Source organism: Emys orbicularis, chromosome 6 (assembly GCF_028017835.1).
Source record: "Emys orbicularis isolate rEmyOrb1 chromosome 6, rEmyOrb1.hap1, whole genome shotgun sequence".
NCBI lineage: Eukaryota > Metazoa > Chordata > Testudines > Emydidae > Emys > Emys orbicularis.
In genome coordinates, this window is record NC_088688.1 from 135,930,718 (window position 1) to 135,958,418 (window position 27,701).

The 27,701-nt window shown below is 49.3% G+C and overlaps 1 protein-coding gene across 1 annotated transcript; it reads left to right on the forward strand.

Moving 5' to 3' along the window:
- The first annotated feature begins 11,625 nt into the window (after nt 1–11,625).
- LOC135879904 (zinc finger protein RFP-like) lies at nt 11,626–23,494 on the forward strand. Its single transcript, XM_065405935.1, has 6 exons — nt 11,626–12,075; nt 16,365–16,460; nt 19,230–19,460; nt 20,843–20,981; nt 21,981–22,040; nt 22,980–23,494. The coding sequence occupies exons 1-6, from the start codon at nt 11,656–11,658 to the stop codon at nt 23,492–23,494; spliced, it is 1,461 nt and encodes a 486-aa protein (XP_065262007.1). The 5' UTR covers nt 11,626–11,655.
- Nucleotides 23,495–27,701: the final 4,207 nt, after the last annotated feature.

Consider the following 27,701-nt stretch of genomic DNA (forward strand, 5'->3'; position numbering starts at 1 on the left):
GAAACTAGGACAAATTACAAAGGATGAATATAGGCAAACAACACAGGAATGCAGGGACAAGATTAGAAAGGCAAAGGCACAAAATGAGCTCAAACTAGCTACAGGAATAAAGGGAAACAAGAAGACTTTTTATCAATACATTAGAAGCAAGAGGAAGACCAAGGACAGGGTAGGCCCACTGCTCAGTGAGGAGGGAGAAACAGTAACAGGAAACTTGGAAATGACTTCTTTGTTTCGGTCTTCACCGAGAAGTCTGAAGGAATGCCTAACATAGTGAATGCTAATGGGAAGGGGGTAGGTTTAGAAGATAAAATAAAAAAAGAACAAGTTAAAAATCTCTTAGAAAAGTTAGATGCCTGCAAGTCATCAGGGCCTGATGAAATGCACCCTAGAATATTCAAGGAGCTAACAGAGGAGGTATCTGAGCCTCTAGCTATTATCTTTGGAAAATCATGGGAGACAGGGGAGATTCCAGAAGACTGGAAAAGGGCAAATATAGTGTCCATCTATAAAAAAGGAAACAAAAACAACCCAGGAAACTACAGACCAGTTAGTTTAACTTCTGTGCCAGGGAAGATAATGGAGCAAGTAATTAAGGAAATCATCTGCAAACACTTGGAAGGTGGTAAGGTGATAGGGAATAGCCAGCATGGATTTGTAAAGAACAAATCGTGTCAAACCAATCTGATAGCTTTCTTTGATAGGATAACAAGTCTTGTGGATAAGGGAGAAGTGGTGGATGTGGTATACCTAGACTTTAGTAAGGCATTTGATATGGTCTCGCATGATATTCTTATCAATAAACTGGGCAAATACAACTTAGATGGAGCTACTATAAGGTGGGTGCATAACTGGCTGGATAGCCGTACTCAGAGAGTAGTTATTAATGGTTCCCAATCCTGCTGGAAAGGTATAACGAGTGGGGTTCCGCAGGGGTCTGTTTTGGGACCGGCTCTGTTCAATATCGTCATCAACGACTTAGATATTGGCATAGAAAGTACGCTTATTAAGTTTGCAGATGATACCAAACTGGAAGGGATTGCAACTGCTTTGGAGGATAGGGTCATAATTCAAAATGATCTGGATAAATTGGAGAAATGGTCTGAGGTAAACAGGATGAAGTTTAATAAAGACAAATGCAAAGTGCTCCACTTAGGAAGAAACAATCAGTTTCACACATACAGAATGGGAAGAGACTGTCTAGGAAGGAGTACGGCAGAAAGGGATCTAGGGATTATAGTGGACCACAAGCTAAATATGAGTCAACAGTGTGATGCTGTTGCAAAAAAAGCAAACATGATTCTGGGATGCATTAACAGGTGTGTTGTGAGCAAGACACGAGAAGTCATTCTACCGCTCTACTCTGCGCTGGTGTGACGAAGTGGGGGGTTTTCTTGTTTTCTGTGGGGTTTCAATGGTTTGCATGCAGAGGTGGTGGGACTCAGTTTCCCTGGGGGTTACTGGTTTAACGAGGTGAGGGGAGAGGGAGTTTGTTGTTGCAGAGGACCGGAGAGGGAACTTGGGACCCCAGCCAATGGCCTGGAGGATGGAGACCCCAGCGACTGGTGACCTGGTAACCTGGAGACCCAGCTCAGGAGTTGCAGCCGGTTCTGGCCAGTGGGAAGACAATGGGCTGCAGAGAGAGGACCCAGTGACCTATCCAGCCGGTTCCAGCCAGAGGACAGAAGCGAGGAGAGGAGGCCCCAGTTTACGACCCTGTTTACCTGGAGAGAAGACAATGGACAGAGGCGGGGCTTGGGGCCGGGGATCTCAGATGCCGAGCTGGCAAGCAGGGGGGCTCTGAGCTGGAGAGGGGGAGCAGGCAGAGCCCACCTGGATGCAGAGAGACTGGGATGTGCCAGGCTGAGGGAGGCCAGGCCTGAGGCCCTGAGAGTTTCCTGTGCTGTGTTCAACTCTCAATAAATCCTCCTGTTTTATGCTGGCTGAGAGTCACTCCAGTCTAGAGAACAGGGTTGCATCAACCCCTTCGGGGGGGGGGGTGGAGGTCCCGGGGGGTCCAGAACGAGTGGACTCCCTGAGGGGGCCCATGGCGAGAAACAGGTGTGCTGAGGCTCAGAGAGGTGCGGCTCCAGGAGGTGGAGGGGCCTGACCCTGAGAGAGAGTGGACCCCCGAGAAGGGCTGTCTCACTGAAAGGGGCACCCCCCACGGAATGCACGGGCAGGGCCGGCTCTAGGCACCAGCAAAGCAAGCAGTTGCTTGGGGCAGCAAATTTGCAGGGGCGCAAGAATCCAGCCTGGGAGCTGAGAACCAACAGGGGGCCCTGGGAGCTGTAGTTCCTTGGTTAGCTCCCTGCCTATAGAGTCAGCCCTGGAGCAGGGAAAGAACTACATTTCCCAGCATTCCCTTGGCTGCAATTAACAGGAAAGGGCGGGGAAAGGAGTGTGGAACTGAAACCTCATGCTGCAGCTTGCTGTGAATGGTAGGGACAGAGCCAGCTCTAGGTTTTTTGCCGCCCTCCCACCCCAGCCCTGGGCTCCCCCCACACCCCTGTGTTGCCCCAGCCCTGGACTCTCCTCCGCCCACACCCCCTGCTGCCCCAGCTCTGGCCCCCACCTGCACCCCCCTGCTGCCCCAGCCCTGGGCTCTCCCCTCACCCGCATCTCCTGCCACCCCAGCCCTGGGCTCTTCTCCCCTTGCTGTCCCCGCACCCCCTGCCGCCCCAGCTCTGGCCCCCACCTGCACCCCCCTGCTGCCCCAGCCCTGGGCTCTCCCCCCACCCGCATCTCCTGCCACCCCAGCCCTGGGCTCTTCTCCCCCCGCTGTCCCCGCACCCCCTGCCACCCCAGCTCTGGCCCCCACCTGCACCTCCTGCTGCCCCAGCCCTGGGCTCTCCCCCCCCCCCCGCACCTGCACACGCACCTCCTGCCGCCCCAGCCCTGGGCTCTCCCCCAAAGAAAGAATTGGGTGGACTAAATGGACAGTGCACCTCTCCATCTGAAGCCTAGCAAGGGAGATCCCACTAGAATTTAAAATGAAAAGTAAGGGAGGGGAGGCTCTACTAGGACCTGGGCAGCTTTAGATACAGTACGAGGCACATAGGATGATTTACACTTCTGAGCCATGGAAGCAGAAATTGACTTTTCCAGATTTAGCTAATATTCAGAAAGGGAATCTAGCACCTGCCTTCCAGATTTGAACACCCTCAAAATTCAGGAGTGCTCAAGCTCAATTTGGGCAGCTGTTACTTCATTTCTCCCAAATCAAATATACTGATCCACTGTAACTTGCTGTAGAAAAAGTAGAATAAATTGAGCAAGAAATGCTTCCCAGTGGTTATTAGGACTAGAATTGCTATTTTCAACAGCCATTGCTTTTTTTGTTTGTTTGTTTGTTTTGTTTTTAGTTTTAGTTTTAGTTTTTTAAAGGGAAGACAGTAATATTGCATTGGCAAATTCCCCATCGAAACAAAGAATGGAACAAAAGAATAATAAAGGCACCTCCACTTTTCCTCGTTTTTGTAGGACAGTCTTATAATATGCAACCAGATATCCTTCAATCACACATGCTGAAATTTGTTCCACTTTACTGCAGTTCTGTAACCATATGGGAACCAATCCTGTCTGTGTTCTGTGCACATCCAAAATTCCTGCTGAATGACCCGCCCTGGGAGCGAGTTACCAGTGACCCAGGGCTGGGGCGGCAGGAGGGTGCAGTTGGGGGGGGGGAAGAGAGAGAGACCAGGGCTGGGGGGGCAGCCAAAATTTTTTTTGCTTGGGGCAGCAAAAAACCTAGAGCCGGCCCTGCGCACGGGGCCGTGAGTGGGCACGATCTGTGAGTTCGTGACAACGTGGCAGCAGAGGATCGTTCGTGGATGCACCCTGTAGACGTTTGGCTGCAAGCGCTGGCGCTTTGCAGTGAGTGGCTGCCAGCGATAGAACGAGGGTATTGAATGGAACCAGCCTGGAATGGCCTATAACCAGCTCTGTAAGAGCGACCTGGCACATCTGTGCAGGGAGAGAGGGCTGAGCGCGGGAAGGCTCACTAAGGAGCGGCTGATTGCTCAGCTTGTAGAGAATGACCAGTCTGAGGCACAGGCTCCAGACCCCGGGGGGGGCTCCCAGGGTGCCCGGAGAGCCGGGGAGTAGCCGGGGGGGCAGTCTGTGTAGCGACCAGGAATGGGTCAGACCTGACTCCCCAGTCAATACAGGGAGACCCCAGTCAGGTTTCCCCCTAGAGGAGCTGAAGAGACTGGGGCTGGAGCTGAAAGCAAAGGAGCTGGAGCTGGAGGATCAGAGGCTGGTGGACAGAGAGAGAGAACGAGCGGACCATGTAGAACAGCGGAAGCACAAGTTGGAGTTGGAGGAGCGGCGGGCCAAGAGGGCCTGCCGGGGGGTAAGTGGGGAAGGGCCCCGAGACGCCGGTGTTGGGGGGAGTTTAGACACCAAACTGCTGCCTCAGTTCGAGGGGGGGGGGGTGTATTGATGCTTACCTCACCGCCTTTGAGAAGGCCTGTGAACTGAACCAGATTGACCCTGCAGACAGGCTTTGCTGTCTGACCCCCCTGCTGGGTCCCAAAGCCATACAGGCGCTCAGCCAAATGGATGGTGTTGAGACGGGGGACTACGACCTGTTCAAACAGGCTTTGCTGCTGAAGTTTGAACTGACCCCCAAGGCGTACAGGAAACGATTCCGGGGTGTACGCAAGACCTCAGGTGTCACTTACAAGGAAGTCACCAACCTGCTGGGGGAATATCTCCGCAAGTGGGGGAAGGGCGCAGGGGCCACTACCGCAGAGGACGTGTATAACCTGGTGGGGTTGGAGCAGCTGTATGACATCTGCCCTCCGGACCTTAAGATGTGGCTAGTGGACCGGAAGCCCAAGGATCTGCGCAGTGCAGGGGTACTGGCAGATGAGTTTGCGGACAGCAGATCGGGGGCAGGAGGGAGACCCACATCGGGGACTCAGAGGGGGAGTCACCCCGAGCCCTCTCCAAGGTGGGACTCCAGGAAGCCCAACTCAGGGGTGCCCGGGAATGCCGGGGCGGGGCAACCCTCGTTGTCGGACTTGAGGGACCTGAAATGTAATTACTGTGGCCAAAAGGGACACAAGGTGGCACAGTGCCTGAAGATGAAGGAAATGGCGGCCAAGCAGAACCCGCAGGGTGTTAACTGGGTGGAAGCCCACCGGGAGGGGGCACTGCCAGTCCAGGGGCCCACAGTCAAGAGGGCTGGGCCAGGGGGAGGGGACTGCCAGGCCAGCAGGGGAAGGCGGGGGCCCCAGGTCTGGACCACCCATACTCAATTAATTAATTATTAAATTAATTAATGGAGATATCCTATCTCCTAGAACTGGATAGGACCTTGAAAGATCATTGAATCCAGCCCCCTGCCTTCACTATCAGGACCAAGTACTGATTTTGCCCCAGATCCCTAAGTGGCCCCCTCAAGGATTGAACTTACAACCCTGGGTTTAGCAGGCCAATGCTCAAACCACTGAGCTATCCGCCGGGTGAGCGTAGGATAGGCCCCGGGGAACAATCACCACATCATCCCCATTGAGGTGGGGGGAAGGAGCGTCCAGGGGTTCTGGGACACGGGTGCAGAGGTGACGCTGGCGCGGTCCGAGGTGGTGGACCCAGACCAACTAGTGCCCGATGCCTACATGACCCTGAGGGGAGTGTTCGGGCCCCCCGTCAAGGTGCCTGTAGCAAGGATACACCTGAAATGGGGGGCTAAGGAGGGACCCAAAGAGGTCGGGGTGCACGATCACCTGCCTACCAAGGTGCTAATGGGTAATGACTTGGAGAACTGGATGGATGGCACTCAGAGCGCCCTGGTCCTTACCCGGAGCCAGAGCCAGCAAGGGACGCGGGACCTCCCGAGGGTGGGGGCTGAAGTGCCGGAGGTAGGGCTCGACAGGGCTGGGCCGGAGCCTCCGTCCCAAGGGGGGGAAACTGAGGCGCCACCAGCCAGGGCTGTATCCTCAAACCCAGCAACTGAATTCCAGACGGAGCTGCAGGACGATCCCTCCTTGGAGAAACTGAGGGCCCTGGCTGGCCACGGCGGTGCAGGGTCCCAGGGGGAGGACCGCCGGGAGCGATTCCGGTGGGAGAAGGGATTCCTGTACCGGGAATGGGCTGGTTCAGGGCAAACTGAATCTTGGAAAGTCGGGAGGCAACTGGTGGTTCCCCAGAGGTACCGCCAGAAACTGTTGTACTTGGCCCACGATATCCCCCTTTCGGGGCATCCGGCACACCAGGCAGAGGCTGCTGCAGAACTTTTACTGGCCTGGGGTCTTTGATGCTGTCCGACAGTATTGCAGGACCTGTGACTCCTGCCAGAGGGTGGGGTCGGAGACTGTGTGTGCCTGAGTATGTCAGCACACCGTCTCTTTAAGCCAAGCACTCATGAGCCTGAACACTCGCAGCTCCCATTCCTGAGTCAAAGGCCTCAGCACAGACAGGCTCCTGTCCCATCCCTCCCCAGCTCAGCGGAGACCCACTTGGGCATGGCCACCTCTAGTATCGGGCGGAATCCCCCAGTGCCCAGCCAGCCGTGGATCAGCTTCCCAGCGAAAGGGAGACTTAAGTTCATGGGGATGAAGTCCATTAATGGCTATTAGCCAGGATGGGTAAGGAATGGTGTCCCTAGCCTCTGTTTGTCAGAGGGGGGTGGTGGATGGCAGGAGAGAGATCACTTGATCATTACCTGTTAGGTTCACTCCCTCTGGGGCACCTGGCATTGGCCACTGTTGGAAGACAGGATACTGGGCTAGATGGACCTTTGGTCTGACCCAGTACGGCCGTTTTTATGTTCTTAAGTGTAAACATGGGGCTTGCAGCCTCTGTAGTACCTGCTGCTGAGGAGCCGGTGTAATGCTTGGCCCAGGCTAGCATCAGCAGGGGAGCTGACTGCAAATCTCTGGGGCCATAGGCACTGACTTTTATTTTTCCCTGGGGATGCCACCTCCACCACTTCCCCAAGGTCCCACCCTTGCTCCTTCCCCCCGCCCCCCAGGTCCCTGCCTGCCCACCACTCACTGCTCTCCACCCTACCCTAAGCCCCTCCCCCAGCTGCCAGACAGCTCATAGGCAGCCCCACTGAACAGCTGATCGGCAGGGGCCAGCCAAACAGCTGTGGCTGGTGGGTGCTGAGCACCCACTATTTTTTCCTGTGGGTGCTCTGGGTCTGGAGCACCCTCTGCGTTGGCACCTATGTCTGGAGTGCAGCAGGGAGGGCTACAAATCTGTCAGGCGATCCCTGAGCGCAAAGGGACTGAATGGAAGAAGGAGACAATTTCCTCCAGTCTAGGCAGGTGTCTAAAGCCTCCTCTCTGCAGATCAGGTGTGTGTGTAGGGGGGAGTTTGTGTGGGACACTGTCCCAGCCATGTGCCAGTCTACTTCCCCTAGCTGCTGCTGTTTGTGGGCAACAGTGTGCAGAAGGGGGAAGTGAGAGCCAGTGAATCTGGGGAAGGAGAAGTGAGTGTTTCTGCTGGGAGGAGCCTGGCCAGCAGCCGCAGCTCTCTCTGCTCTGCCTTCAGAACGGGGCAGCCAGAGAGCAGTGGCTGTTGGCCGGGTGCCCAGATCTGAAGGCAGTGCTACCAGCAGTTGGGAGGGATGGCTACGGGGGAGGGGCTAAGGCAAATTTTGAGATGGCTATGGACCCTGCAAGCTCCCCCTAGAGCTGCCCCTACCCCTGCCCCACAGGGCCCCTCTGCTCTTCCTGCTGCTGCAGGTCTTCTTCATCCCTCTCCCCTGATGCTGCTGAGAAGGATGCAGAGGAGCTTCCAGGGGCTATATAGGTGATGAGCCATGGTGCTGGATAGATGGGAGTCCTCCAGGGTCATAGAGACTGGGTTAACTGCAGCTAGAGAAGCCTGTATTTTTCATTCTCACTGGACTCCCTCTTGTCTCAGTGACACAATCTGAGCCTGGATGATCAGAGTCATCCTGAACTATAGAGGACTGTGACCAAAAAACTGCAAAATTCCTGAAGCAATGAGATTGGCTTCTCCGTCTTGATCGCTCCTTGCTTTAACATAAGAATGGCCGTACTGGGTCAGACCAAAGTCCATCTAGCCCAGTATCCCGACAGTGGCCAGTGTCAAGTGCCCGGGCTTTCTATGGTTTTGCAGTCCAGACCCAACAGAGTAAGGAGCACAAGTCCCATTGACTTTGAGCAAGACCTGTGCACAAAACTCTGTTTGTAGTTTTGAAAATACCACCCTAAGTATTTAACCACAGACCAAAAAATGGATAATGTGGAGTGAGGATTGTAGCTATGTTTCTGATTTGCTTATGTTTACTTTATATGTGTGAAGAAAGAAGTGAGAAAGCAAGTATATTCCAATTGACTTAGGTGTCCAAATAGGGTGACCAGATGTCCCGATTTTATAAGGACAGTCCCAATATTCAGGGATTTGTCTTATATAGGCGCCAATTACCCCTCACCTCTGTCCCGATTTTTCACACTTTCTATCTGGTCACCTTATGTCCAGATGTCTTCAGACTGGAGGCTTTGCAAATTTCAGTTTGCCACATAGAACAGAGAAGAGTGACAAACCATCAGTGGATCATCACTTAGAACATGATAGCCCATTGTGAATTATGAAAGGAGATGAAAGTGCTTGGCAGGACTAGCTAATCTATGGAAGAGCTCATGGGATGTTCCTATGATTAAAGCTGCTTGAAAATGTTGTTGGTTTTGATGAAAAACTGCGGTTTTGATTAAAAAAAAGTTTTCACAAAAATGTCTGCCATCCATTAACTTTTTTTTTTTTTTTTTTTTTTTTTGTGATAAAAAATATCAAAAAGCTCCAAAACTGAACTATTTCACCAAGAAACCAGAAAAATCAATGTGGGCATGCCACTACTATGTCCCATGGGAGATGTAGTGTGGTTGCTTGATGTCCCCTTTTTATTGTACGGGCTAGGTTCCCCAGATGGACTTCATCTCCCATGATGCTGGGGCCAGATTAACTTTTTGTGGGCCTGGCACCAAACATATTTGTGGGCCCCCATGTGGTTGTGATGGGCCCCTTCCAAGTGTGGGCCCAGCGTGACAGCACCATTGATGCCATAGTAAATGTGGTATTGCCAGGATGGGAATGAAAACATTTATTCAAAAACAAAATAAGATATTTGAAGCCAAACTGAGACCTCCACTCAGCCCATAGAGAACAAACTGGGCTAACATCAATGTACCCAGAACACCATTGAATTTGGTTTGTGTGGGAGGGGGGTTGTTAGTTTTGTCTTTTTTCTTTAAACACTCAGGGCCTACTTGGGGCCCTGAACACAAGAGCTTAATTAGCACACTTATGAGCCATATTAAGCCTGGATGAAGCAGTCAGTGGTGTCACACCTTCATCTATCGCACCACCACCACCACCACCCAAAGTTATGTTTCGTAAATACAGTTTTTGAAAGCTGCATTTTCTACTTTGGAACAATAATGTTTACAAAACTTTGGGGCGGAGTGTGAGGAGGAAAATTGCTGGTGCCCATCTTTTGCAGGGAGAAAGGGCCACTGAGAGAAAACACACACTTTACCACAAAGGTTACCACAATCCAGCCTCAAGCTCCTACCCCAATCTTCACATCTGGGCTCTTCTCCCATCCCTCCTACTGTCCCCATCCCACACAACTAACCCCCTAACAAAGGCTCTCCTCAATCTCCCTGCTCCTGCCCACTCCCTACATACTTTCACCCAAGGGCTGTCACCTCCCTCTCTTCTACTACCCCCCTTCTACACACACACACACACACACACACACACACACACACTGAGCCAACCCACACCTTCAACCCAGACTCTCCCCTCCCTCCCTCCCTCTGCCCCCTGCCATACCAACCCCCACCTTAACACCCTGCTTCTCCTACACCCCCCACACGGAGTCACCACCAGCTCCCCCATTGCACCCCGACGTGCCCCACAACTGCCCCTTTCCCCCAAAACTGCGCTGCGCCCCCTCCCCTCCCCGGAGTGCAGGGAGGCAGTTTCTGGGCATTCCCACTGGCAGGGGGCGCGGCAGCCAGCACTGACCAGACCCGCTGTCACCGCCCCCCTGCTCCCAGGCACCACAGACAACCACCCCCACCCTGCAGGGTCGAGACAGTGCCCAGGAGCCCCCGGGCATCACGGTCGCTGGGGGGCTGACCCCAGCTCCAGGGAACCTCGCCCTGCACCAGACCATTTCCTCGCTTGGGGTTTCTTTTCGGTCCGCTCCGCCCACTTCAGCTGGGGTGGCTGGTAGCCTGGCACGGGGCATTCTGGGACTAGTAGTGCAGCTGTCAGCGCAGGTCCTAGGGCCCCTGCGAAACACAGCGGCGTGCAAACTACAACTTCCAGCATACCCTGCAACACCCAGTCCCTGCTGCACCTGCGCACTGCGCTCCCCAGGCTGCTGAGTGTTTCAGCTGGCGCTGGGAAGTTGCTGACTCTTCGCGTTGCTGGGCTGTGGCCCAGGCTGGATTAACCCTTTGTGGGCCCCTTCCAAGTGTGGGCCTGGTGCCCCGGTGCCACAGGAGCCAGTGTAAACCTGGTACTGCTGATGCATCATGGTTATTGGACTCCCATGATTCAATGACTCACCCAAAGGAGAGGCCGTGGTGCATCGTGCGAGAGTCCCATCAGGGAGCCCACTCTATGCCGGATGGATGCATGAGGAACTTAAATTGCAACTCCCATGCAGTACCACAGTGACATTTCCAAATTGAAATACTTTGGGGTCTGGACAAAATAGTTCAACATTCAGTTTTTCATTGAAAAGTTGAAACTTTCGGGAGGGAAGGGAAGGAGTGGGTACAGGTTCTTGAAGGAATGTATAGTGAGCACTGTAGTTACTGGAAAGGGTCCCATAGCTGTCTCACTGAAGGAAGTGCAAAGGAGTGAGTGATATGGGTGAGGAAGTTCAGTCACAGGTCTTTTGATGTTGCTGTCTATGTGGTTAGTGTGCTGAATATGTCTGGTAACATGTAGAAGGAGTTGGTGCTTTTCATTAGCACTTTGCAGGAAACAGAAATTCCATTTGGGGGAAATTCCCTTTTTATTTTTTGTTTTGAATCCAAAAGAAAAGAGAGAGGGGGAAAAAAAAAAAAACTTCCTGCAAAATCAATTAAAGATTAATAATTTGGGATCAATTTAAATATTTCTTTTCAATAAATTGTAATGTTATATTCTGATTTTGACTATTTCATTTTGTATTATAATTGATAATGCAATATAAAATAAACATTTTTTGAAACAAAGTTGCTTCAAACTGAAAAACGAAAAGGGAACAATTTAACTTTATTGAAATGCTTCATTAAAAGAGATCAAAGTTGGCACATTCCCATGCAAAGTTTTGATTTAATCAAAATGGCATTTTCCAACAGAAAAATTGTTCCATTAGAATTTTTTTTTTGACCAGCTCTAATTTTTATACATGAGTGAGTAAAGCACAAGGCAAGTCGCAGGGCAATGGGGTATCTACACCATGGATTTCTTTGTTAACAAAGGGAGGGGTTAGTCTCAGTTTGGGCTCATCACACTTAGTTCAAAGCTATTCTGCAGTCCACAAAAACCAAAGAATATGAGACTGTACCTAGAAAGGAAATGCCTAATGACTAAGCCAAGTTCAATCAGCCCATTTCTGAGAACACAGGAAGTGAAACTAAACTCCTCTCTTGTCTCTTTCCTGCACTAGAAGCCATGGCTGCTGCAAATCCAGCAAAGACTCTCCAGGATGAACTGACCTGTCCCATCTGTCTGGAGTATTTTCAAGATCCAGTATCTCTAGACTGTGATCACAATTTCTGCAGAGCTTGCATCACCCAGTGCTGGGAGAGCTTGGATACAGATGTCTCCTGCCCTCAGTGCAGAGGTGTCTTTCCTCAGAGGAATCTCAAACATAACAAGAAGCTCAGGAATGTTGCAGAAGCAGTCAGAGAATTGAGGTTGCAGTCAGTGAAGGAACCAGAAGCAGAGACATTGTGTGAGAAACACAAGGAGCCTCTGAAACTATTCTGCAAAAAGGATAAAATCCTCATCTGTGTCGTGTGTGACAAATCCAAGGAGCACAGAGATCACTCTGTGATTTCTGCAGAGGAGGTTGCTGCTGAAGAATTCAAGGTAGGAATTTACTGACTAACCATCATTTTTATAGCTAGAGCCCTGGGAAACTCACCTGCTCTGCCCCTCCCCCCTTCCACCACATCCCAGAGCCACAAACTCCCTTTCATTGCTTCTCCCCTCTTGGGGCCGAGGGAGCAGTAGGATGCTGCTGGGGCTGTCCTCTGGGCACACATCCCCTTCATGCTTTTCCTGCAGAGCTCCTCACGCAGACAGGAAGGGAGCCCCACCCTCATGACACTTAGGGGGGCACTGAAGTCCTGCAGACCCTAGCAAGTCTGCCTGATAAAATCAGGGGTGGGATTGCAGGAAGTAGGGACTGGGTGGGAGGGGGCAGCACAGCAATGGGGCACTGTAGCAGGGTTACCACCTCCAGAGTGCCCCCTCATGGCCCAGGGTGGCTCTGCAGAGGCCCTGCCTCAGTTTCCCCTCTGAGGTTCCCAGAAATAATCCAAAAGGGTTGTGGTTTTTTGTGGCCAATAACACCCCTGCTCTCCCAGCAGTGACTCCTAGGACTTCTTGTCTGGAGTTTGGTCTTATCACCCTGAAGAAGATCCAAGGCCTCCTCTGCCTTTTACACAGACTTCCTCCCTCTATCCCTCCATAGGCCTCTGTTTTGGCTACCCCAGGCCTGATTGGATCACATGACTCACCTGTGATGGGTTCGGTCACAGAGACCCCCTAGAGACTGTTACTTGATGTGTTGGGAATACCACTGAGAACAACCCCCGTGCCAGAAAAGGTGCCCCTCCACTCCTGTCTTGCTGAGTTAAGACACTCCAGTCAGCTCCAACACAGACCAAGAGATTGGGCCATGCCCCTCTGCAGTTTACTGAGACAGAGATTCACTCAGCCCAGAGGCTTCTCAGTTTACAGGGACTTTCCCAGCACCCAATATTCAGTCTTTCTGGGAGCCTAAACCCCAAATAAATCTGTTTTACTCTGTATGAAGCTTATACAGGGTAAATTCATAAATTGTCCGCCCTCTATAACACTGATAGAGAGGGATATGCACAGCTGTTTGCTCCCCCAGGTATTAATCACTTACTCTGGGTTTATTAATAAACAAAAGTGATTTTATTAAGTATAAAAAGTAGGATTTAAGTGGTTTCAAGTAATAACAGACAGAGCAAGGAGGGTCACAAAAGTAAAATAAAACAAATTCACAAGTCTAAGCCTAATACATTAAGAAACTGATTACAGGAAATATCTCACCCTCAAAGATGTTCCAATAAGCATACTTCACAGACTGGATTCTTTCCTAACCTGGGCCCAATCCTTTTCAGACCAAAGCTGTAATTTATGGCCTGGGTCCAACAATCTTGAGCCAGCTGAAGACAAAATAGAGGGGCTTCCAGGGCCTTTTATATTCTCTCTTGTGGGTGGAAACCCCTTTGTTCCTTTGCAAAATAACAGCAACAATATGGAGTTTGTAATCACATGGGCAAGTCACATGTCCATGAATGACTCAGCATTTTGCAGGCCATCGCCATTGTTTTACATGTTAGTTTGAACGTTCCCAGGAAGGCTCAGGTACGGATTGGCGTCTCTCAACGTCCATTGTTAGTTAAATGTTTGCTGATGGGCCACTCATCAGCACACACAGAGAAATACAAGTTTATATCTTCTTTCCCTAAATTGAAACATAGAAATGATACATGCAAACAAATAGGATGAATATATTCAGTAGATCTTAACCTTTGCAAAGATATGTTACATGGCATATTTAGCATAAAGCATATTCCACTTATGTCATATTTATATTCATCAGCATATTTTCATAAAACATATGGAGTGGGGAACTCGTAAAGATGGCTGAGTATATTAGCAATCTTGATAGTCCGTTCATCATGGGTGGCCACCATTCCAGGTTTCAAAGCTGTCCGTTTCCTTGGTGCAGACTTTAAGTGCCCATACTTTTCTATATGGAATGTTTTAGGTGCTTGAATGGCAGCAGGCAGGAGCGGGAGTCCACGGCCCAGTCTCCCCTCCCTGCTGGGGGCTTGGCAGGGAGTTCAGAATCGGGCTGAGGGTGGTGATACCCCCTTGGCACTGGTTCCCAAATGGTGGGTTGTGACCCGCCAGAGGGTCATGGGAAGGTGAAAGATGAGTGGTGGGCTTGGTGCACAGGTGAGACCCCGGGGGGAGAGGAATTGCAGAGCCGAGCCCACCCTACACTCAGCCGCAGTGGTGACTCCTGTCCCACAGGGCTGGGTCCAGCTCTCCACAGAGGGAGCCATGGCCAGAAAGAACCCTGTGGACAGACTCCAGCATGAAGCTTCTTGTCCCGTCTGTCTGGAGTATTTCAGAGAACCTGTCACTCTGCAGCGGCAGCACAATTTCTGCCAAGCCTGAATCACCCACTGCTGGGAGAAATCAGGTATAGCCATCACCTACCCTCAGTGTAGACAAAGTGTGCAGCAGAGAAACCCCAGGCCGAAGAGGCAGCTGGCAACTGTCATAGAAATAACCAAACAACTGAGTTTACAGGTAATAAAGTACGCAGGAGGGGAGAGGGTGTGTGGGGAACACCAGGAGCCTCTCAAGCTGTTCTGCGAGGAGGATCAAACCCCCATCTGCCTAGCGTGTGACAGATCCCGGGCTCACAGAGCTCACACAGTCATTCCCATAGAGGAGGCTGCAGAGGAGTACAAGGTAAGGAATTGCTGTCAAGTTTAATGAGTTATAGCTTTGGGTTTTAATTACCAGTTAATTTAATCACATGTTGCCAGTCACAGGTGTAACTGCATCATTCTACTTTGTAAAGCCTTCATTGTATGGGAGATGCTGTAAAAAGTAAACAATATGGCAGTGTGGCAAGCCAGGCAAGAGATGAAGACTGTACATATAGATGTTTGATGTGGCAATCTTTTATCTGAAATCCCGAATCCTTTTCAAAACTGGCTCCCACTGGTGAAATAAGGGAATTTTCTACAGAACTGAAGCTGTTAAATGATCAGTGAGGTTTAAATCACAGGAGCTGCAGGTCCGTCTATGTGAGAGTGTCGCCTTCAGACTGGAGAAGGCGGAGTTACAAGCTGTGGTTATTGCTGATTTGTATCATAGTATTTATTATTATTTACTTACATACAGACCCCAGACAAGATCCGACCTCTACTGTGCTGGGCCCTGCACAAAACCCAGTGAGGGACAATCCCTGACCTGTTTACAGTCTAAGTAGACAAGACAGACAGAGGGTGGGAGGGAAAACTGAGGCACAGCAAGGGGCTGGGACTTGTCCAAGGTCACCGAGCAGCTCAGTGGCAGAGCTGGGAATAGACCCCAGGTCTCCCAATGCCCAGTCCAGTATCCTAATCACTAGGTTACGCTGCCTCCACAGCAGTGATGAAGTGTGGCCATTAGGAGGGAACAACACCTTGATAAAGGTCCCAGGCCCAGCAGGGAGATGAAGTTTCCCACTGGGATTCTGAATTCCCATGTTGCTCCATGAGGGGTTAAACCAAGATGCTGGTCTGCACTAGAGGAGCTCGCTGGGCTGACCACGGGGTGGCCTCTGAGCATCTTGAGCTTATGCAAAAGAGGGCTCCAGGCAGCGCAGGTCCATGTCAGATCTCTTTGGGATTGAACTTGATTGCAGCAAAGCTAACCCCTGGGTGGGGCTGTCCCGTGTCAGTCTGAGGGACCAGCCACAGTGGCTCCATTAGTCCTCACGCTGCTCTCCCAGAGTGCGACATTTTGACATCCCCAGTCGCAGCTGCTGCTGGGAGCTTTGCTGGGAGCTATGGAATAGCTGCCCAGGCGGCATTGCCACAGGAAGGGCTCAGGACAGCGTTCGGGACAACCCCAACTGTTCTCAACAAAACCCAGAATGTTTAATGGGGTTTGCCCTAGTGCTACGACCAGTTCTGTCCAGCCAGTCCCATCCCCGGGCTTCAGGGCTGAAATTCAATGGGAGTTGGGCTCCACTGAGAATCCCAGCCCACACTTATCACCCTGCAGGCTTCTGAGTTTGTATCATTTTATTAGTTAAACCTTCTGAACAACAGGTTGTTTCACACTGTGAAAGAACAATGCAAGGGTGTGACCCCAGTTTCACGTTGGTGTAAATCAGGGGAGACACAAAGTCAGATACAAACCCAGTCTCCATTAATATTAATATGACTCAAAGTCCTTGGTCTCGCTGATATCATAAACCTGCTCGGTTGTCCAGTCCTCAGTAGAGTCAGTTTTTTTTTTTTTTTTTGTTTGTTAAGGGTTGAAAAGGTTCCCCCCCACTCTGATCTATCAAAATAAAAATCAAACCACCCAAAACATTTCCATTTGTTCAGGAAAAGATCCAGGCCCATTTGCAGACTCTGAGGGAAGAGAGAGAAAAATTCCTGGGATTTAAAGTGACTGGAGAGAAGAGGAGCCAGGAGTATCTGGTAGGTGTTCATCATTTTTCACCTGCATTTGTAAGGAGCCAGATGGAGGGCATTCTGAATCAGAGCAATATGGAGAGGCAGGGGCAATCCAGCAGCCAAATTACGCTTTATCTCAATCAGTTCTGGGTAAAGCAGAATTCAGTGAAGTGGGGAATAATCACAAGTAAATCAAAATGAGTTGTTTTAGCAGGAACTACTACTTAGGTTTACACCTTAAACCATTATTCTTATCTACTGTGTATTAACTACTATTAGTTTAATTAAACTCACTTTATAGGGAACAATTTACATTTATGAACTAACAGAATTTTGAATTAGAAAATCCAATGCACTAGAACATAAACCCCACAGATACATGTTCACTTTTCAGTTTCTCAGTTTTCAGCCTCTCTAAGCCCAGAGTTTGGAGGAAAAGTTCTTTGTTTACTGTTTTGTGTTCCAGCCTAAATAAAAACAGGTATTCCTTGGTGCAGTGTGTTGGTTTCTTGATTGAACAATTATCCCTCTGCTCCTCTCTGGTTTACAGTCCCTTTGTGCTCATTTCCCTAGTCCTGTCATTCGCCTTGTACACCTTAGGCCACAGTAAGGATTTCTTGTGTTACAGTCCTAGCTATTTTCTTATTTTCACTACAGCTCACTTCCTCCTTATTTCTTAAGTCTGTTTCTCTTTAATTACACTTTATCTTTTATTACAGCATATTTCCTTCATATTTCCTTCTTACTTTACTTTTCTCACCGTTTTTCTAACAATGCTTTTTGAATAATTTCTTATATTGCAAAGGCTTTGTCTACACTACATAGCTTTTAGCGACATGGCCCCGTCAACACAGCTGTGTCACTAAAAGTCGGGCAGTGTAGCCGCTGTTTGTTGGCTCTTTTGCCGACAAAATACTCCCACCCTCAATAAGTGCCGTTCACGTTTTCGACAGGAGAGCGCTCCTGCCGACAACGTGCTGTTCACACTGGCACTTGCTGCAACAAAACTTTTGTCTTTCGGGGGGGAGAGGGTTTAGCACCTCTGAAAGACACAAATTTTGTCGTTCAATTGCCAGTGTAAACATAGCCTTAGAGACTCTAGCTATTTTTCCTCTTTTTTAACTGTACTGTTCTTCCTTTTACTTTCCCTCTTTTCCCCTTCTGCCACTGTCTTTCCTCTTACTGTCCCTTTTGTGGCTCCCCTACTGTTCCTATTATCCTTGTCTTTCCTGTCCCTCCCGAACTGGACTTCAGCTCTGTTCCTGGCACCCCTGCGATGATGCATCTCAGCCACTGTGGTCCCTATCCACTGGCTCCCCACTTACTGCGTCCCTTCTTTGCTGGTGCCAGTTGCTGCCTTGCTCACAACTGGCCTCTCTCTCTCCCAGCACTGGGCAGCCTCCCTCCAGACTCCACCAGCTATTTCTGCCACTGCCTGTTTGGCCTGCTCACAGCAACACTCCAGGGGGAGTGGCCGCCTCCCCCCACCCCTGCTGTTTTCCTCCCCTTTTATTTCCCCCCGTAAACATAGGTGCTGGAACTAGGGGTGCTTGGGGTGCTGCCCCTTGGCTTGAAGTAGTAGTAACAACACAAATACATGGCTTCCGCCTTCAGCACCCCCCTATACAAAGCGTTTCAGCACCACTGCCCAAAAACTCTCCAGGCTTGAGCTCACCCCACCTCAATGGTCCTGCAATACTTGGCGTTCTCGAGACTTCTCCCAGAGCAGCTGTTTTGGGCTCCCCTTTTAAAAAATTCTGAATCCCATGAGGCTGCCTCTGAGCCACCAGCCTGTGCTGCTTTCATTGCCCAGCAGCCTCCAGTACTGGGGGGACATTACACTTTGACATGGGGCGTGAGGTGTGTTTGTAGGTAGAGTCCTTGGTGGCCTTGGGGAAAGGGAGCTTTTGTCAGTTGATCACTGATCCTGGGACACTCTGTGTGGGTGTGTGGATGTGTACATGCACATGTAGGTGTACACACACACATCCCTATGGGGGGCCTGAAAAACCCTCTCCCTAGAGAAGGGTAACATCTTCCTCTTCAGAGTCTATCATTTCATTTCAATTAATGAATTAATTTCCAGCTTTTGTGGCTTTGATGAAAATCTTCCCAAAGTGAACTGAATGTATCCAGTGCAGAGCTCAGTGCCTGAGTCTGTACGTTTTTATTGAATTGTTTCTTTCTTTTCTTCTCTGTCAATGTAATTCTGTGGAGATCTGGGAACCTAACAGAACTTTTCATTGTCTGGATTTTTTTTTTAAAGGGGGGGGGCGGGAATTGGGTAGAACCAAAAATGAACTTTAAAATTTTTTTGAGAGTATAAATTTTTTTTTATTTTTTCTTGGACAAATGACATGTTTCATTTTGATCAACTCAAAATGTTTTGTTTTTCGATCTGGACCATTTTTTAAAATGATATAATTATATTAAAAACAAGGAAATTTTCAAACACATTTATTTCAAATAAAAAAAAATCAAACTATTTTCTTAAGAAATAGTTGAAATAAATGTCAAGATTTTCTTTATTTTTTACCAATCAGGAAATTTACAGGAACTCATGAAATGTTTCAGAGGCAACAAAACTACAATTTCCCTGAAAAAAAGTTTAGTGCAAAAAAATTTCACCCGGATCTAGTGGGATATAGGGCATAGTCTCCCACAGGGTATAGTCAAGTGTTTGATGTCTTAGAATTTGAAAAGAAATTCTCCCTCCTGCACACTCAGCACTCCATGAAAGGACCCCAGGCTCCTTCCATGTCCCTGAACAGCCCTTTCCCTATTGCTTTACAGAAACAGACACAAGCCGAGAGGCAGAAGATTGTATATCAATTTCAGCAACTGCAGCAGTTCCTGGAGGAACAAGAGCAACTCCTGCTGACCCAGCTGGAACAGTTGGACAAGGAGATTGTGAACATACAGAATGAATATTTCACTAAACTTTTTGAGAAGATTTCCCATCTCAGTGAGCTGATCAGTGAGATGGAGGGGAAGTGTCAGGAGTCAGCGAGTGAATTCCTGCAGGTGAGACCGAGTCAGAGAAACATCCCAGATCCCACCACAGGGACAGGACATCTCCTGAATCCTGGGCACTGGGGTGGGGTCCAGCAGTCAGAGATGACAGCATAACTCAGTGTGTGCATTGCACAAATGTGAATTACAATTGTTCTTTCAAGAAATAGAGACACTTTTATATTAGAGATGGAAAAGCCTCATTAGCTCAGTGTATCCATGACCCTGGTCCTTTTTACCCTATATTTGCAAATCCCTTCCCTGGGATCCCAAGAGTGTGACTCAGGTGGGACTGAGATATTCTCTCTCTCTCTCCTAGGACATTGGAAGCACCTTGAGCAGGTACGTGGCTCTTTCTCACTCCCACACACACTTCTTATGCTGGAAAAAAGTTTGGAAACCATGTTAACACCACATCTCCCCAGGGTCACACAGCAAAATGGGTGGGGCAGGGTCACATTTTGAATACCAATCTCTGATTAACTTAATCCTGAGAGTCACCTTTTTATAGAAGAGTCTGGGATTATCTATTGAATTGGATGCTACATCCCTGGGGGACTTGCTGCCTCAGGATTCTGGGGATGGAATAGGGGTGCTGAGGTACTGGTTACCATAGGCACCCACGGGGAAAAATTTGCGGGTGCTCCGCACCCACTGGCAGCCAAGCTCCTCCTGCCCCCCCCAAGTGCGTTGCGTCCACACTCCTCCCCCTCCCTCCCAGCGCTTCCCTGCTGTTTGCCCGCCGCCAAACAGCTGTTTGGCAGCACTTAGGATGCTCCGGGAGGGAAGGGGAGGAGCAGGGACACGGCGCACTCAGGGGAGGAGGTGGAGAAGAGGTGAGGCAGGGGCAGGGACTTTGGGGAAGGGGGTGGAATGGGGGTGGGGTGAGGGCGGGGCAGGAGTGGGATGAGGCGGTGCAGGGGTGTGGCCAGGGTGGGGGGGATGTCCAGCACCCACCAGGCAGAGGGGAAGTCGGCGCCTATGCTGGTTACAATTTAACCCAGGTCAGCCGAGATAAAGAGAGATCCCACCTGAGGACTGTTTGGAGACCTGTGTGGAATGAGCTGGGTGGGGGGAGTTGGTGTATCAGTCTAGTTCCTAATGGACAGATTTCTACAACACTTAGCACTGGAATCTCCTATCCCTCAGAAGCGAAGAGGTCAAGGAGTGAATTGGCCATGGAGACTCAATTCCCCTTTTATCCCCAGAGCTGGTCTCTCCAGGCCAGAGTTGAAGAATGTTAATGGGACCTTTAGGGGGAAGGTTGGACTGTCATGGCCTGTGTTGAACCTGTTCCAAGGATGGAGAAGCAGAGGAATTCTAACTCCATGCCCATTAGAGCAGCAAACTGTCACTAACAAGAAATTATAACGTATCACTAAATGAAATATAAGAATGTGAATTTTTTTCTGTCCAGGTGTGAGAAGGGGAAGCTCCAGAAGTCAGTGGAGATTTCTCCTGAACTGGAAAAGAAGCTCAGCAATTTCTCCCAGAAATATATTGCTCTTAGGGAGACTCTGAGGATGTTCAAAGGTACTAAGACAGGCCCTAGGATGGGAAATTGGAATATGCCTCTGGGACTGTGAGGAGATGGGCTCTGGCCAATTAGATGACATATCTATTTAATAAAATGTGGAAAGTAGAGAAATTGAGCAGATGTAGCAGGGGCCCAGGCATCAGGATGTTTCAGATTAATTCATGACTTACCAAAGGTCACAACATTAATGTCCAAATTTAGCCAAATGGCCTAAATTGCGCTTCCTGAGTTTCTCTCTGCCAATTACAGAGCTGGCAAAGCCTATGGGGCCCAATGGATTAGGGGTGATTCTCTGGCTGGATCTGAGGACTTCCCTAGCCTGTGCCAAGGTCTGCACCGCCCTCTGAAGCCACTAAATAGGGGAGTCACAGATTGGCCTCCTCTATCCCTTTGCCAGTTCAGGATGAATTTGGCCCATTGAGTTGACCCTCTTCCAGCTCAAATTTCCCCACTTATAAAATAATTTTATTATTATTGATATTTCAGTCTGTGGAGGGAAAGGGCCCCATTGTGCTGAGCTCTGCAGAAACGCTGAGTAAATAGACCCAAAAAGTTTACAATTCAGAGCCCTGACTGCAAATTCTTAACATCCCATGAATGTCAAAGAGACCAAAGTGTGCAAAGCTACTTTCGCCCTAAATTTTTTGCAGGATCTGGGTCTAAGTTATGGCAAAATGCAATTGGTGAATGAGACAAACCAGCCAGGGTTGGGGAGTGGATGATGAGGGGAGAGTATCTCTCTCTTAGAGATTGCATCTCATAGGTGGTTGTGTGGTTTAATGACAGTTGATTCCATTGCTGTGAGATGTCTGAATAAAAGAGGGAAAAGGAGGTTTCAGACTAGTTTATATTTATATTAAAGCCCTAAGTGTGTGTCTGTGCCTCTGTTTGTTTTTTGGTTATAATTAAAACACAGTTATATCCGTTTAGAATAAGAATGCTGTTATACATACGACAGCATGAAAGCTCATCTTTCTTATCCTTTGCCCCTCCAGCCACTCTGCCATCTGAACTGGAGACAAAAAGAGAGAAATCCCTAGGATCACGCAGACTGGGTGAGATTTCAGCCAGAGACTATCTTTAAATTATGAGAAAATTCCCACAAAAATATTTTAATAAAATCAACCAAACCGACACCGGTCATGCCATACACAGCCCTAAAAATAAAAGCATGTCATGCTAAGGAGATCCCAAGCTGAAGTCAGACAAACAATCCTTATGCCAGTTGCCAACCTTAGTGCTGAGTTCATGCCCACGCCAATGATCAGAAACACTCACACTGACCAACATCCAAACACCTGAACACTGATCCTGGCATTTTCATAGGCATTCATTGACCTTTTTAATATTATATTCAGAGTGATGAACAGAAAAATCTCTCCCCTGAGGGCTGACACATCCCTTTCCTTTGCCCCTTCTCCAATATCCTCCCTTTCCTGTGGGCAGGGCTGGGCTCTCCCATTGGGGCTGCTCACTGCTTCCTGGATTGGGGAGGTGCTCTCCCCCCCCCCGCCTTCTCTCTGGGCTGGGAATGGGGTTACCCCACCATCTCCTACTCTCTGGTCTGGAGTGGCTCTTCCCCAATGCTGCACCTTCCTCTCTGTTCCCTGGCCCGGGAGTGGAGGCTACATTAAGGGAAGGAGCTTCCCTCTGAGGTTTAGAGCTGGTACCTGCCTCCCTTGCTCCCTCCTCACTAAAAGCTTCTGAGACCTTCCTGGCTGTGTCTCTGCTTCTGGGAATGGAGCAGCCCCAGCAGGGGGAGCAGGGAGCTGAAGTCTCTGCAAACAAATGAGAAACTAAAGAAGCAGGTCCCATTAAACAGAGTGAGGAACTGCTGTGACATCTCTGCTCAGTCTCAGGTGCCCAGGACAGAGGCAGCGCCCTGGGATCCAGACCTGTCCCAGCCCGAACGGGGCTGCTGTGGAGTGTGAAACATGGCACCACCAGCCCCAGGACTGAGTTCTGCCCCTAAAGCTCTGATTCTCTCTCTCCAGCGAATGTGACTCTGGATCCAGACACAGCTCATCCCCGACTCGTCCTGTCTGAGGATCAGAAAAGTGTGAGCTATAGTTACACACGGCAGGATCTGCCCAACAATCCTGAGAGATTTGATACTAGAGTCTGTGTGCTGGGCTGTGAGGGATTCACATCGGGGAGACATTACTGGGAGGTGGAGGTGAAGGATGAGGGAACCTGGGCTGTGGGGGTGGCCAGAGAGTCTGTGTGGAGGAAGGGAGGGAGAACCCGTAACCCTGAGGACAGAATCTGGGCTGTGGAGCGGTGTATGAATATGTTCTCGGCTGTCTCCTCCTCTGAGACCCCTCTGACCCTGAGCTGTGATCTCAGGTTTATCCGGGTTTCTGTGGACTATGAACAGGGGCAGGTGATATTTGCCAATGCTGATAATGATGGCCCAATCTTCACTTTCCCAACAGCCTCTTTCAATGGGGAGAGAATCTATCCCTGGTTCCGGGTGGGGCATGCATCCCAGTTCAGCCTGTGTCACTGAGACATGGTTTGAGTATACCCCACTGGGGATCCTGAAATCAGCCTCTCTAGCATTAGACACACCAGTCTCTAGTACTCTTGTATTCCTGCAGACTTTCTATCATGCAGTCTCCATGACCCCAGAAGTTTCATGGGGTCTGGACTGTCAAACCATAGAGAGTGATTGAGATGGAGAAGCCCATCTCATTGCCCCAAGGATTGTGCAGCCTGTTTGTCACTGTCCTCTATGGTCAAGAGGAGTGTGGGGATCCTGGGTCAGACATGGGGGAAATAGCCCACTGGGAATGAAAAATTGGCTTCTCTAGATGCAGTCATCCTAATCTCTGTGACCCTGGAAGGCTTGCGTTTATCTAGTCGTCTGCCTTATCTCGTCTCCCATCTCCTAGCTCCTTATCTCTGCCCCCTGGAAGGGAATCTGCTCCCTCCCCACTTCAGCACCAGGGATGGGAAGGAGGAGGGGTTGAAGAGGAGCAGAGTGGACTGAGGGGCAGATGTGGGGCCTGCAGGGTCACAGAATTAATTAATTGGGATTTGGGGGTTGGGGAGAAGCTGGAAGCCCCACACCAGCATGCAACGTTTTGTACAAATCTGTGTCATTAGATCTATGGTTCCCCCAGCAACAGCTCCTGCAACAGGGAATGAAGTCACTTTCCTCTATAGATATGGATGAGTTGGGAACACTGTAATTGTCACTGTGATGCTGGCAAACCAAGTGCCAGCTCTTACCAAAACTTCAGGCATTAGCTAAGAACTGGCAAACTCATAGCTGGAGATCAGACCAGTTCACCTGTATGTTAGTTTTACTTAAAATAGGTATTAGTCTTACAACACTGTGTTTAGTTTTTAGACTCCATGAAATACTTGTAAATTGCTGCATGCATTAATCTCACTTGTAAGGTTGGAATTCTGTGCTATAAGAAAATAGGTAGGTTTTGCTTTATAACGTTGAAAATGTTTGCTCTGAACTTATGAACCCAAGCATGGGAATCACACACACACACACACACACACCCCACCCATCCAGAAGGACTATCAAAATCAGATGGGCCATCAAGGAATATCGCAATACAAAGGACAGGATAATGGCCCTATTGTACCTTGAAAATGCTACCTGCCAAGCAGCTCATCCTGGGGACTTGGAAGCTGAATGAAGGGAATAAAATAAGGTCACAGGAAAATTTTCCATCTCTTCACTGTTTGATCTCTCACAGGGCCAGAGAAACCAAACTGAAGCCAGAGATCCCCAGGGGCTGCCTCCTGGGTGTGCCCTGAAAGACACTTGAACTTGACAGATCCTACAGCTCTGTCACTCTTAGGATTTAGATGGTAACTCATTTGTGTGTATGTGTTTGCTTGCTTTAACCTGTAAATAACGTTCTTATTTCTTTTTCATAGTTAATAAACCCTTAGATAGTTTATTACAGGATCGGCTACAGGCGTTGTCTTTGGTGTGAGATCGAGGGTACCAAATGATCTGGGGTAAATGACTGGTCTCTTGGGACTGGAAGCAACCTGGATGTGGTGCGATTTTTGGTGTAAGTGACCATTTATCACTAAGTCCAGTTGGTCTGGTTGGCAAGATAGACTGGAGAGTCTATGGGGACTGTCTGTGGTAACCCAGACTATCTTGATTATCACTTCAAAAGTTTTTTTTCTCTTACTTAATTGGCCTCTCAGAGTTGGTAAGACAACTCCCACCTTTTCATGCTCTCTGTATGTGTATATATATCTCCTCAATATATGTTCCATTCTATGCATCCGATGAAGTGGGCTGTAGCCCATGAAAGCTTATGCTCAAATAAATTTGTTAGTCTCTAAGGTGCCACAAGTACTCCTGTTCTTTTTGCGGATACAGACTAACACGGCTGCTACTCTGAAACCTGTGGTAACCCAGGAATTCACATTTGTTACTGGTTTGGTGAAATCTAATTATAGAACATACTGCCAGTCTCGGGTGTCTGCCCTGTTTCTGACAGTCTGCCCTGAGGTCGGCACTCACGATTGTGAACCACTCCAGACAGTGACAGTCACACACATGGGTGATGGGTAGGGGGAGTTGTAAAATCTAAAAAATAGACCAAAAACTTTATATAATCTTTAAAAGTAAAATCATGATTTGGGGTCAACCTCTTCATTTTTCAGCATCTGACTCATGATTTTTTAACTTTCGGGGTTGGCAAAACTGGAAGAGACAGGGACAGGGCTCAACCAGAGGAAATAGAAGAAACAAGAAGAAAAGGTGCATGAAAGTAAAACAGGAACATACAGAGTCCTGGAGCACGGCTTGTGACTGGGATTTGAAGAGAGTGGGAGAGACACAGAGAAATAAACAGGGAGGGGAAACTAGTGCCAGAAAAAATGAGTAAAAATGAACAGTATGAAAAAAAAAGGAGAAGAAAAGGGAACCCGAGAGGCTGGATATTGGTGCTATTTTAGCCCTCTTCTTTCCATACCCTGTAAAGGCTTCTCTGAATGGTCCATGATTCACAAGGGAGGGAGGAGATGGAAGCAGGGAGGGCAAGGGGAGGAGTGGGCAGTTTGGGGATGAGGCAGAACCATCTAATCTTCCCTATGGGCCCACAGAACTGACCCAGGAAAGTCAATGTAGCCACAGGCTCTAGTCACTTGGTAGCAGAGCAGAGCCCTCACCCAAAAGCACGGGAACAAGGACAGTCATGGCCATGGGGAGAGTCCTTGCTGCCAGGAAATGGAGGCTGGGGCCTTAGGCCCCAGAGTCAAAGTGGGGTTAAATGGTCTGGGTGTGGAAGTCCCTGAACTTTTGCAGATCCTAGGGGATGCACCAGGTCTGGATCATGTCTCACACAGCCTTTACCACAGGGAACCAATCGCCACCTGACCCAGTGATGGGGAAGCTCAGCAAGTGAATACTTATAGATTCCCTCCTAAAATCTCTGCTTGGGTGACTTTCCACACACTATTTCAAGGAATGCAAAACAACCAGAATTTTTGGTAGGGACTGGTTCAGAAAAATACTTTGATGCATTTATTTGTTCAAAATATTAGAAATCAAAGGAGTCAGTCTCATAGCCAGAGCTGAAACATTACAATGGCAATAAAGAAGGAGCAGTCCCATGCTGACAAATTTGGATCAATCTGTTATTGTAAACTGAATTAAAAGAAGCAGATAATTACAAATTTCCCTTTGAGATCATTCAGTCCTGTCTTCATGAATAATATATGAGACAATTATTTCCTCACTAATGTTCTGTGCTCTGAAAGTCTGATGCAAAGATCTCATAGACTCATGGACTTTAAAGTCAGAAGGGACCATCGTGATCATCTAGTCTGACCTCCTGCACATCACAGGCCACAGAACCTCACCAACAAGTTACAAGGGAAGTGAACTGAAATATAGTTTATATTGCTTTGAATTTCTATTTCTAATTATATATGTCAGACAAATTTAACATGGGAGATTTGATATCAGCATTTCATCCATGGAATAGATAAAGACTCACTTAGGTGATGTTCAAACAGCCAGTACTCACCAATTAGATGCAGAGGCGACAAGGGGGAGGGGCAAGGGCCACATGCCCCTCCCCAGATGCCATGGGGGGCACAGGAGTAGCCCCATGCCAGCAGCTCTCCAGCACGGCTGTTCTGGTACCGCCCCCAGCCCCACCCCCAGCCCTGTCTTCCGGTGGGGCTGTACAGATGCCAGGAGATGTAGCAGCATCAGGGCTGGGGATGGTACCGGAACAGCTGTGCCGGAGGAGCTGCCAGCGTGAGGCCGCCAGGCAGCCCCACATTCTGCTGCTTTCGCCACTGCTGTTCCTAGGAGAGCCCTGCGGCTCAACCGCAGGGCTCTCCCGGGAACCGCAGCGGCGAAAGGAGCAGAACATGGGGCCGCTGCTCCCAGGAGCCCCCCAGCTCTGTCCTCTGACAGGGCTGTACAGACCCCTGGGCCAGGAGTCAGCTGCGGCGAGAGCCTTGTGGCTCAGGACAGAGGCCCCTCCAGGTAACGTGGGATGGGGGGGGAGGGAGAGCGCGGGGAGGAGTCGTGGGGGTTCACGTGGCGGGCTCACATTCCCCCCCCCTTTAGCTGGTGCCACCTTTGTGTCCCTCCTGGATCCTGGAATGAAGCTTCTAAGAAGTTTTAAGATCACTCGGCTTTTTAAATTCCATCAGCTCTCCTGGGTTGGTTTGTGAAAGCAGCTGATTAACTGGATAGTTTAATTCCAGTTAAT